The 12,079-nt window shown below is 34.0% G+C and overlaps 1 protein-coding gene across 2 annotated transcripts in view; it reads right to left on the bottom strand.

Annotated features, from left to right (window-relative positions):
* Positions 1–11,849, bottom strand: part of LOC141493681 (transmembrane protein 236-like) — a 38,002-nt gene extending 26,153 nt beyond the window's left edge. The window contains exons 1-3 of one of the 2 annotated variants that reach the window (XM_074195068.1): positions 10,169–11,849; positions 6,842–6,914; positions 1,473–1,617 (exon numbers count right to left, since the gene is read on the bottom strand). In XM_074195068.1, the coding sequence (XP_074051169.1) occupies positions 1,473–1,617; positions 6,842–6,914; positions 10,169–10,425 (475 nt within the window). In that variant the 5' untranslated portion in view covers positions 10,426–11,849. Of the gene's footprint in view, positions 1–1,472; positions 1,618–5,669; positions 6,813–6,841; positions 6,915–10,168 lie in introns of those variants that run through there. The other variant, XR_012470284.1, reaches the window with a different exon arrangement.
* Positions 11,850–12,079: the final 230 nt, after the last annotated feature.

Raw genomic sequence — 12,079 nt, 5'->3', positions numbered from 1 at the left:
AAACCAATAGCCTAATAAGGAGATGTGGCACAAATACAAATAACTATGATACAAAAAAATATTATTAATATGTAAGAATCACAAAGCTTGAGCAGCAGGTGGAGGGCATCCTAGACATAATGAGCAGTTTCACCAAAGATGTGGACATTGGAAAATATGTCAATAGGGAATTAACAAGTAGTTCATTTTAATCATGATATGGAATGTAAGGAGTAATATGAGATAAGAAGGTAAAGGTAGAGTGTGGTGACAGATGGTGAGGAGCCTCCAGCGCTTGGTCAAAGAACATGAATTTTACTCAATATAAAATGAGAAGCTATTAAATGGTTTGGAGCAGAGAAGTTATAGGATCACATTCATACCTTGGGGAAAATATGTCTGAAGGACAAACTCAAGTGGGAAAGAGAATGGTAACAAGTCTGTTATAGGTCTGTAGCAGTGTTATAAAGACAAACAACTCTGGAAGATTAGGAACTTTGATAAAGAAATGATCAATCATAATTCCAGAAGACTCGTGATGAAACATGTTATGCATCTCTTAATAGAGAAATGGACTTATAGGGCAGATTGAGGCATGAATTTTGGGAGGACTTGTTTAATGTGGGGGATTTATTTTGCTTGACTATACATATTTTTGTTGGTTTTGGTTATTTTCCTTGCTTTCTCAATTAGGGAGTGAGGAGGAGGTGAAAGGAGAGAATTCAGATCTCAGAATAAAATAAGATTGAATTATTTTAAATAAGAAAAAGGGAGGTTGTTGCAGTTGGTGGTTGGCAATGAAGGCTTCTACTCAGATGATGTCACTAGAATTTGGCAGCGGGAATAGATGTGAGAGATGTTGTGAAGTTAAAATCACAGGCATCAGGAAGCAAGAAATGGGAAAGATATCAGTCAGTAATATTTCTTAAGTACCTACTATTTGCCAGACTCTAAACCCAAGAGGCTAGGGGAATCAGGGTATCACAAGAGGAACAATGAAATCAGGAAGAATTTGTTTTGGGGAAAAGTTCTTATTCTGGATGTTTTATTTGGAAGCTAACGAAAAATTCAGGAAATTTCCTAAAAACTACTGAAGTTCAAGAATGATTCAGAATATCCACTTAACTCAGAACCCCTAATTTCCTTGCTATTCCAGACAAATCAGAATCATGTGGCTTGTGATAGGAACCCTATGGTAGAAAATGAAGACATTTCCAGGAAATCTTGACTAAGTGAGTAATCTGTGACCCATGACATGAAATAAATTTAAATGATGCATCTGGAGCAATCTAGAAGGAACTAAATACACCACTTAAGCCATTCTTTCTCTCCTGTCTGATTATAATAAAAAGCACTTACTTAATTTCTATCATGTAAATATGTAAATAAACTCTGCTAAATGCATAGCATCAGACTTTTGAAAAGTTGAAATAGTATGACGTTACCATATATTGCAGATTTTAAAATAAATCAGCTATCTAAGTATTACTTACTTATTGGTCTTCCTTTGAGAGGATATTTCCGCAATTTTTCTATTATATCAACAATAATTAAGGAAGTCAGAACCAATGATACTGGTAAGTCAGGTAAGGACTCAGGCATGCTGAATTTTTGTGAAAGTGTTGAATTCTTTTGGACCTGTTTTAAGGAAATCAATAAGAAACATTTACAGAATTGTCATTCTTCATTGAAATACCTTTTGCCACTGTGGAATTGGATATCCAAATAACTTTACTGACATAAAAGGTGATTTCATTCCCTCCCCCAGTTCAATCAGTCACAGATGATGAATTGTTCATTGATTATCAAAGTGTTTCTATCCAGTGATCCATTTATAAAGTGTGAAGACCTTTCTCTAAGTGAAGTGCAATTAGTAAATGGGCTACAGGAAATGAAGATTTTACCTACTAGCTGACTATTAATGATGTGCACACCAGTGGGGGCTTGCTAGTTATGAAGAAGAGGATACTAATAAGTATTTTAGCAATACTAAAAGGAGGGAGAGTAGGAGGAAGACAAAGGAAAAGAGGAGTCTTGATATTAGAAATAGTAATACTAGGGGGAGAAGCAATTTGACCTTAGACCCACCAAATATGTGACCCTTGGCAAGTCACTTGACTCTTGCCTCAGTTTCCTCAATTGGAAAATGAGGATCATTATAGTACTTACCTCACAGAGGTGTTGGGAGGATCAAATGAGATATCAGTAAAGTGTTAAAGCACACTGTTTGGCACATTTTTTATTATTAGTTCAGTTATTTGTCACTCACATATGACTTGTTGACCCCATTTGGGGTTTTCTTAGCAAAGATAAGTAGTGGCTTGCCATTTCCTTCTTTAGCTCATTTTACAGATGAGGAAACTGAGGCAAAAAAGAATAAGTGACTTGCTTAGAGTTACATAGCTAGTATGTGACTGAAGACAGATTTAAACTCAGAAGATTAATCATCCCTATTCCAAAAGCCCAGAACTCTATCCTCTGTAACATCTAGCTGCCCTGCTTGGGTATTATTATTTTATATTAATATTATTATTATTATTATTAAAGTAATGTTACTTAATAAGAACTCATTTGTTTTTTCTTCCTTTCTTACAAAAGATGTTTCCATGGGAAGATTAGAATTAACTGTAGATCAAAGGATAAAAAGGCATAAAAAAACTTTTTCAATAAGAAATTAATGAAAATATAAATAAAATGAGAAACTAAAAATTCCATCTCCATCAGTGTCACCCAATGAAAGCATCTCTAGTTAAGGTAAATGGCAAAGGTTACAAAGCAGACCCAAATACTTAGTTGTGTGATACCAACAGACAGTGGAGACCACACACAGAATTGTGACTTAAGAGGCCTGAATTCGAATCCTATTCTGCCATCATTTAGCTGTGTACAAGTGATAATCCCTCAGGGTCTCAGTTCTTCATCTGTAAAGTATGGGCTTCTAAAAGTTCTAGATTCTGTCAGAGTATTTAATACCTGAAAATAATTCAATAAAAAGAAATGATTTATTTGTTTTTACAGGCAGCTAGAGAGTGAAGAGATAAAACACTAGGGGTGATGCCAGGTCAAAATTGGCCTAAGATATTACCCACTTGTGTGATGCTGGAAAAATCACTTAAGCTCTATTCCTGCCTCAATTTTGTCATTTGTAAAATGGAGATAAAAATGGCGCCTCCCTTCAAGAGTTATGGTAAAGGATCAAATTAGATAATATTTGTAAAATAGCAGAGTTTCTGGCACAAGGTAGATGGTGGTGATGGTGATGATAAAATGGAACAAAGAGTAATTCTGGAGTCAGAGAGTGCAAGTTCAAATTTCATCCCCTACACCTATTTCCTGCATGACCCTGAACAAGTCCCTTAACTTCCACTGGGTAGTTTTCCTCAATTAAAACAAATGAGGAATTCAACTAAAGAACTTCCTGTAATAGCTTCCTTCCAACTTTAGATCAATGGCTCAAAAATTTCCTGCCCATAAGGAAACAATTTCCATCAATCTTACTTCCTCTCTAACCCTGAGTTTCTATATGGTGGCAATAAGAATATAAAGAAAGTGATGGATATAAGTTCTATTTTCCATGCCTTTAACACAGTCCGTCCCCATCACTGCCCACTGAAATACCTTTCTTTCTTTCTTCAATACCCAAACCAGATGCCAACTTTTCCCAAAAAGCTTTCTATGATCTACCATCTGTCATAAGCAAAAACAATCTCTTTGTCTACCATTTCCGATGACCTTTGGTGATGATGTCTCATTAGTTCTAATCACATTCTACTTATGTCATCGCCAATGCTTTTCATCCCTAATAGATTGGAAGTTCCTCAAGAAATGGAGCATCTTTTTATCTTCAATTCTCAACAGGTACTTAATAAGCTTATATCAAATGAATGCTCTTTGAATTTTAAATTTTCACACATAACTTCATGACTGTCCAAATATGTTTTCCAGTTTCAGTATTGATGAGTTCTACTAAAATTATAGGACTCCTGTGGTAGACACTTAGTAAATTAATGTTTTCTGATTTTTGTGTATGGTTCAAAGAAAATGTTCTTAGTTTCCCATAGAACATTGGTCCAATAATATTGTGAATTTGCCTAAGTCTACTTTTTGGAGACAATCAACCTTACTCATTAGCCCCTGATTTAGTTGTTCATATATGTCCAAATTCACAAGAAAACCTAGATTGCATTATTTCATCAATTTAAGAATCTTCCACCACCAATGCAGATTGCAACCCATCTGACTTACCAACTCTTGAGGAGTCTCCTAAAACATATAGGGCTTAGGCAACTTGCCCAAAGTCACTGAGTAGCATAGAGATAAGACTAGACTGGGAGTCTGGAAAAGCAAAGTTCAAATCCTGCCCCATACACTCTTGATAGCTGCAAGACCCTGAACAATATCATAACTTCTCTATCTCAGTTTCTCTCTTCATCTGAAAATGGGAATAATAAGACCAATTACTCTACAAATGAGACACTATGTGTAAAATTTTTTACAAAGATTAAAATGTTATATAAGTTCTAAGTTATTATTAGCAATAATAATAATAATAATTGTTATTTTTATTATCATTGTCTGAGGTAGGATTTGTATCAGGTCTTCCTATCCCCAAGCTTAATATTCTGCATTTACAATGTTCTCTGTGTTTCATGATTTATTACTTGGGGACACATAATAAAAGTAGAATAAGAATGCAAAGTAATTGGCATATTTGTTATTCAGACTTAACAAACACGAAAATAGAAAAACTGGAAACTGTTCTTAAAGTAAGAGTTCTTAATCTTTTGCATCATGGACTCTTTGGGCAACAGTGTAGGAAATGGTAAATTTTGACTAAACATCAGTGAAAATAAAGATGTCATTTTTTTCTATTGAAGTTCATAGACTCCCCAAAATCTCTTGGGGCAGGGGTTCTTAACATGAAATTAGAAAAAAAATTGATAATTATAGTTTATATAATTGATTTCCTTCGTAATCTTATTACTGTATTTCAAAACATTATTCTGAGAAGGGATTTAGAGAGCTCACCAGACTTTCAAAGTTCATGACACAAAACTGTTGTAATTCCTGCCTTACTTAGAATGCTTGTTTTTTCATCCTGAATAACTTGAAATATTAACGGTTTCTAGAAACAAATGCCAATGAGTAATGGTTATATATGCCTTCATATAACATAAACTTCTAACACAGAATTAAAAGTTATGTGATAAATTATTCCTATAAGTCTAATATCAGAAGATTTCAATGTCCATTGGGAGGTTGAGTCTTTAGAAAATTTATCCAAGTGGTCAAAGTCCAATGAAGACTCTCTTTCCCAGTTGACTTCTCTTTTCCTTCTTTCTGGCATTCCTCTTCAAACAACACCTCACTATTTTCCTTCACTGCCTGTTTCTCTAAGTCCCACATGGAAATATTCCATAGAGGTGTGCCCTTTTGCACCAGTGCACCCCAACTCCCTCACTCCTCTGCCACCCAAAGCTTATTATTTTCACATTCTCACCCCACCTCCAACTTTTCTATAACAGAGGGAAAGTAGGCTTTATCTAATGCCCTCAGGGCCTGACCATTACCCAAAGTTAATATGGAAATTGTGCAGATTAAAAGAGATTCCCCAGGTCCGTCCTCCCCATCCTCAGTAACATATGGTTTGCCCTGACATAGTCCTGACCCTCTGGTAAGATTGCACTGACCTTGAAGTATGAAGAGACCTGGATTCAAAAGCAGAGTCCTCTTTTGAATATGAGCTCCACCTCCTGTGTAGCTTTAAGGATGACATCCCCTCTGAGACTCATCTCAAAAACAAAGTTCTTCTTAATCTAGGGAGCATGAACTTGTAAAACAAATATTGATAACTGTTGCTGTTTGGTCATTTCAGGTCTTAGAGATCCCTTTGGGGGGGTTTATTGGCAAAAATACTAGAATATTTGCCATTTCCTTCTCCAGCGCATTTTAGAAATGAGGAAACTATGAAAATGAGGTTAAGTGATTTGTCCAGGGGTCACACAGCTAAATTTCTGAGGTCACATTTGAACACAGGTTTTCCTAACTCTAGGTCTGGTGCTCTATCCACTGCATCACCTTTAATAATTCTAATCTTTAAAAAAATTATATGTATACCTACATGTATAAACTATAATAACTTAAAACTGGATTAAAACTTTTGGGACACCTTGTGTAATCACATTATTCTGAGAAGGGTCTGAGAGGCTTCACCAAAAGATCACAGGGGTTTCTGACACACAAATTAAGAGCTCTTGGACAAGATGATCCTTGATGTCACTTCCAAGTCCAAATTTTATGTTATTCTCATCTTGTCCATAAAAATGATTCTATTGGTAGGAATTATGAAAAGAATTTCAAAGTGTGTGAAAGAGCACTGAATGTGGAGTTAAAGGGCCTGGGTTCAAATCTAAGTTAAGCTCTGCCCTACTTGGATGATGTTGGCATATCACCCAACCTCTACGGCCTCAGTTTTCTCTTCTGTGAAAAAAAAAAACACCGCAGTTGGACTAGATGCAACTAAACAGCTACAAAACTCAATTCAGGGGAAAATCTTAAAATATAATTAAAAAATGCTTAACAAAATTATTTAAAATACAACAAAATAATGGGAATTTCCACTTCTATATCTGGTCTTTCTGTTTCTATTTGATTTTGATACCACTGGCCTAGATGACCCCCAGGTTGTTTCAAGTTCTAACCATAGTTCAGTGAATTTAAGGTCAGAAAAGAAAAGGCAATAAATAAGGAAGAGATATTGGGGGGGCGGGGCTCATCAGAGCCCTGGAGCACCCTTCAGTCAAGTCCACATTCTCAAAGTCCAAAGTTAATCTAGACCAGAAAATCAGTCTCATATACACACCTCTGTGACTGCTATAGAAAATCCAAAGCATGGAAGTGTGGTGAATACTATACACATCATCAAAGGAGGTCTCCTAGCAAAAAAAGAAAACAAGCAAATAAGCAAAAAGCCATAATGTACAGGATTATCACTTCCTGTTATATTTTGCTAGTCCAAGGACAGTTTTTCTAAGAAGTTCTTGCTTCCTTATTTCCATTTCCGAAATGTTTCAAAGTGAGGACATGCTCTTGCACATCCCAAATTATTCTTCTAGGGGAAAAAGTTTCTGAAAAATGAGCAGAAGAAAATATATGCATTCAGTCAGTAGAACTTTTAGCTTACAAAGTGACATTCATTTTGTCATATTTAATTAACAAGAATCATGGTCAAGACTTCAGAATCTGAGAACAAAGCAAATAAGGAAGATTTTGCTAATCTCACAGGATTTATGTCTGATTCAAAACACTGATCTTTGGGGGGGAACAGGCGAAAATAATAAAAGAGCAGATTTTTATTGTTTTTGATTAGTCTTTCTGAGTTATGACTGACTCTTTAACAACCCCATTTGGGATTTTTCTTGGTGAAAATACTGAAGTGGTTTGCCATTTTCTTCTCCTACTCATTTTACAGATGAAGAAACTGAGGCAAACTGGGTTAATAATTTGCCAAGTCACACCTATTAAGAGCAAATTGAAACTTGAAAGCACCAAGCACACTTCCTAGTATGGTCTGAAGAAATGCAAGTTTTATTCATAATGTTGGCCCATCCATGCCCAGAAGAGGTCCCTTGAATAGAAATGAGAAATGCAAAAATGTTATAGGATCCCTAGCCCAGAAGAGAGGAAAATAAAAAAGTATGTTTTGATAAATTGCCTCCTTTCTTATTCTTTTCTGGAAGCATCCAACCTGTTATTTCCTGATTCCCTTCTATAAGGGAGTTGCTGACCTAAATAACCGCCAGGTTTCCCAAATTTAAATCAAGCTCAGGGAAATCCTAGGAAACTCAGTCCTTTCTAGGCTAGTAGAATTTGTAGATTGGGAACCATCCCTATTATCAAGGGCCTCGAAACTTCCTTATTTAAATAGGGTTCCTCTGAATTTGTGGGGTACTGACCTACCTGAGTTTAGAGTTTTTCTCATCAACTTAACAACATATAACATTTCAATATGCCAAGAACAGAAAGAGAAGATTGTGATACTTGTGAACTCTTATCATTTATTTTTTAAAGTTAATATTAAATTTAATATTGCAGGAAGAAAATGGTCCTACTTATCTGTGTCCCCACCTGCTCAGAAGAGAATTCTTAGGTAATGAAAATGGCGAGTCCCCTAAACTGCTAGGAATCCTTGGAAATAAATGGATATAAGGCAAACTTCTCAAAAGTCCAAATGTCCAATGAATTGGAAGCTGCAAGATAGTTTGTGGGTTTTGCTTCTAAACAAATGACTGAACAATAACTGAACAGTATATAGGGATCCAAATATGGGTGGTGGGATTACATTCAGTATCTAGGGGTGTTCATAGACACCTTGTACTTCAACCTTGCTGTTTCTCTTCCTCCATTAGGAAGGCCTTTGTTTTTGCTATTTTTAATCTTTCTTATTTGACATTGAGACTAATATGTATATTAGTATATTAAGCTTCTAAATATATGATCTCTTATTCATTCTGTAGAGTTTAGCTTCAAAATTAAAATAATTGTAATAGAAAATATACATTTTCCCAGAGAACATAAATAATGCATTAGAAAAGGTCAGATTGTTTATTAAAGTATATATTACTATATTAGAACAGAGAAATTCAATCCATATGCTTTCCCCCTTCATGTATCAGGGTTGCTTAAAGGTGTATAAATGTGGCCTCTATAACTGTAACTTCATTGTCTTGCCTTTTTTATTTTAAAATGTTATCCAAAAGATTCTGAATGAGACACATTTTTGGACACGATCAATGCAGGAATGTTTTACTTGATTATAATTATTTGTTATTTTTTTCTATAACAAAAGTTGGGAGGGAGAGAAGGGATGGAAGAAAAATGAAAGATTGTTCACTGAAAATTATAAAAATAAAAGAATAAAAGCATTATCCAGGATGAGGCTATTGAAAGCAATCATTTTCAAGTGATACAGACTTTATCAACATAACAGAATAGTTATGTCATAACTTATGAGAAATGGCCAATAAATTATATAAAATATAAAAAGTATAAAAATACTAATATGTAAAAAATACAGATAGCCCATCAAAATGCAAGGTAGATTTTGAAAACAAAAAGTCATATAACTTTACTGTTGTATAAAAATAAAATTCAACTTTTAGCTTCTGGCATCTAAGGTTATGACAGCTGTGTATGATTTTGTATGCACAAGAAACAGGACCAATGGTGAGGAGGCCCCTTCACCTGTGTAGATTAACTAGTCTCTTGGCTTGGGTACTGAGGTCAATCTGCATGTAGTCTGTCTTCTATTCAATATACTGCATTGCCTCTCAGCAATTAAACACCATTATTTAATGTAATCTAATTAATTCTCAAGTCCTATTACAACGGAAATTATTGTGAATTCATATTAACTTTATTCTAATTAGAAAGACTCATCCTCCGGAGTTCAAATCCTGACTCAGACACTTACTACCTGTGTGACCTTGGGAAAATCACTTGACCCTGTTTGCCTCAGCTTCCTCATCTGTCAAATGAGCTGGAGAAGGAAATAGCAAACCATTCTAGGATCTTTGCCAAAAAAACTCCAGTGGGATCATGTAGTCAGATATGACTGAAATGATGCAGCAACAGAAACAATTTGTAACGTGTTCTTCCTTAGAAAAAAAACAATACTTTCATCATATATACCATTTCCTAAGTATTGATATAATTGAATAATAACTGATACAAAATTTTTTTAAAAAGAGCATCACTGAAATATTTTAAAACTCACAGAACAAAAGGAAGTTCATAAGAGACAGACAAAAAGGTAGTTTTACTGCTATCCTTTTAACCTTAATATACACTTTCAAAATATATTTTAAAAAATTCAGATGTATAGACAATCTTTTTTGTATTCTTTGTATATTGAAATGTCTGTATTTGTTGTTTAATTTAATAATAAAAGTAATAGAAACAAATTGGTTTTTTTTCCAGCACAGCAAACCTTTTCTAAAATTTCAGAGGAATGAATTTTTTCAGATTAGAAGCACTTACTCCATGTGAAAAGGATTCAAAGAAGGGCAAAAGAACCAGACAATATGACCCATGACAACAAGTCTCAGTTCACAACTTGATGGAAGCATCATAGGAGTTTTCCACCTAATCCCCAGTTCCCTTGCTGGATGTCTTACCTGGACACACTTACCATTGTTTTATTTTGGTACAAAGATGATGCTTTTTATATAACAGAACTTTCACAGGAATCCAAACCATCAATGCTATCAGTGCCACATAAGCAATGGAAACAGACACAACAAGCCAATAGTATGTCTTCTCGGCAGAATTTTTTGTCTTGTGGTAAGCTGAGGCAAATTGTTCTGCTACCACAAGTGTTGGGATAGAAAAAGCAGCAAATTCTAGGATCTCATAAACCAGGAGGTTGATTAATTTTCCAGAGATCATTCTGAAAGTAACCTTTTAGGAGAAAGTTTCCCTCTGGAGAATCAGTAATAAATACAAAGATACTGTTCTGAACTATGTCCAGGTTCTTTGGGAGTGCACACATGCACACACATTAACCACTGCATTTTTATTCTTTTATTGACCCTTACAGGGTTCAATAATTTCATAATCTAAAAACCACAAGATATCTGATTTCTTGATTAGTTATATATATGTATATATATGGATCACCTGAGTCATGATTTTTCTACCCCATTTCTTTCTATTGGTCAAATATATTTATTTCTACTGTGGTGCTATCAATATTTACATACCACCTTATATATACAAAGTTCTTAAGACAATAACTAGCTGTCCACACAAATTTCTCTTGATAAAAACAAATTCTGTTATTTTCATTTCACCATTGGGAAGTTGAATCATGGACATATTAACAATGGTTCAATTGTCATCTTAATAGGAATACTCAAATACAGTCTTATAAAGAGCAGTATCTCTAAGTTGTGACATGTTTAAACCTAATTTCTTCCTTACTACTCTCCAATTTTCCCAGTTCTTATCAAATAGTGAGTCCTTATGTCACTAGCTAAGATCTTTTTGTCTACTGAATACTAAGTTTTTAGTTACGTTTCCATCTGTATTTTGTGTGTCTCATCTGTATCTCATCTGTTCCACTGATTGAGCTCACTATTTGTAATGAATATCAAATGGTTTTTAATAATTTCTACTACATTTTGCTTGAGGCCTCCTTCCTTTTTCATTTTTCATTGTTTCTCTCTAGATTTTTTTACCTTTTCCCCTCCATATAAATTTCATTAATAGTTTTCTAGTACTATAAAGTAAACCTGAGCTACTTTGATTGGTATGACATTAAATGTGTCTATAGATTTAAGTAATCTTGTATTTTTTTATATTACCTAGTCTTTATTTCTGTAAACAGTTGTTTGTAGTTGAATTTATATAATTCTTTGGTGCTTTTTGGAGATTAAGTTCCTAAATATTTTCTACATTCTCCAAAAAATTTTTTAAATTGAATTTCTCTTTTTTTTTCTCCCTGGAAACTAAGGGAATGGCCATGATTTGAGGAAGTACTGAATAAATTGTGTCATCTGAATGTGGGGTATTACTATATCATAAGAAAGTTAATAGATTATTCCAAAAGATATGAAAAGGTTCATAGGAACTAATGCAGAATGAAATAAGCAAAACCAGAAGAGCAATTTATATTATGCATCAACATTATAAAAATAGAAAGTTTTGAGAACTTTTATAAAATGATGAAGAATGAAATGAGGAGAGGGGGAACAATTTATACAATAACCCTGTAAAACAAATACCTTTAAAAGCTCTAAGAACTAAGATCAATTTAATGATGATTCATGATTCTAGTTTTGTGATGAATAAATATTGAGAGTTTTGCTACAAGTGATCTATCACAAAGAGGAAAGGGGAGGGGAATCTATCAATGTTTGTAATGTAAAAACTAAACATCAATAAAACAAAAAACTAATATTCATTAATAATTTTTTCACAAAAAAATATTAAGTTTCTATTATCCTGGGAAGGTAAGACACATAAACAAAAAATCACATAAAAATGCAAAAAAATCCTAAGTATCACAAGAATAGTACAGAAAAAATAAAAAGGGAGAAAT

Source organism: Macrotis lagotis, chromosome 7 (genome assembly GCF_037893015.1).
Source record: "Macrotis lagotis isolate mMagLag1 chromosome 7, bilby.v1.9.chrom.fasta, whole genome shotgun sequence".
Lineage (NCBI taxonomy): Eukaryota > Metazoa > Chordata > Mammalia > Peramelemorphia > Peramelidae > Macrotis > Macrotis lagotis.
The sequence above is the reverse complement of the archived record's forward strand: the minus strand, read 5'-3'. Positions and strand labels throughout refer to the sequence as shown.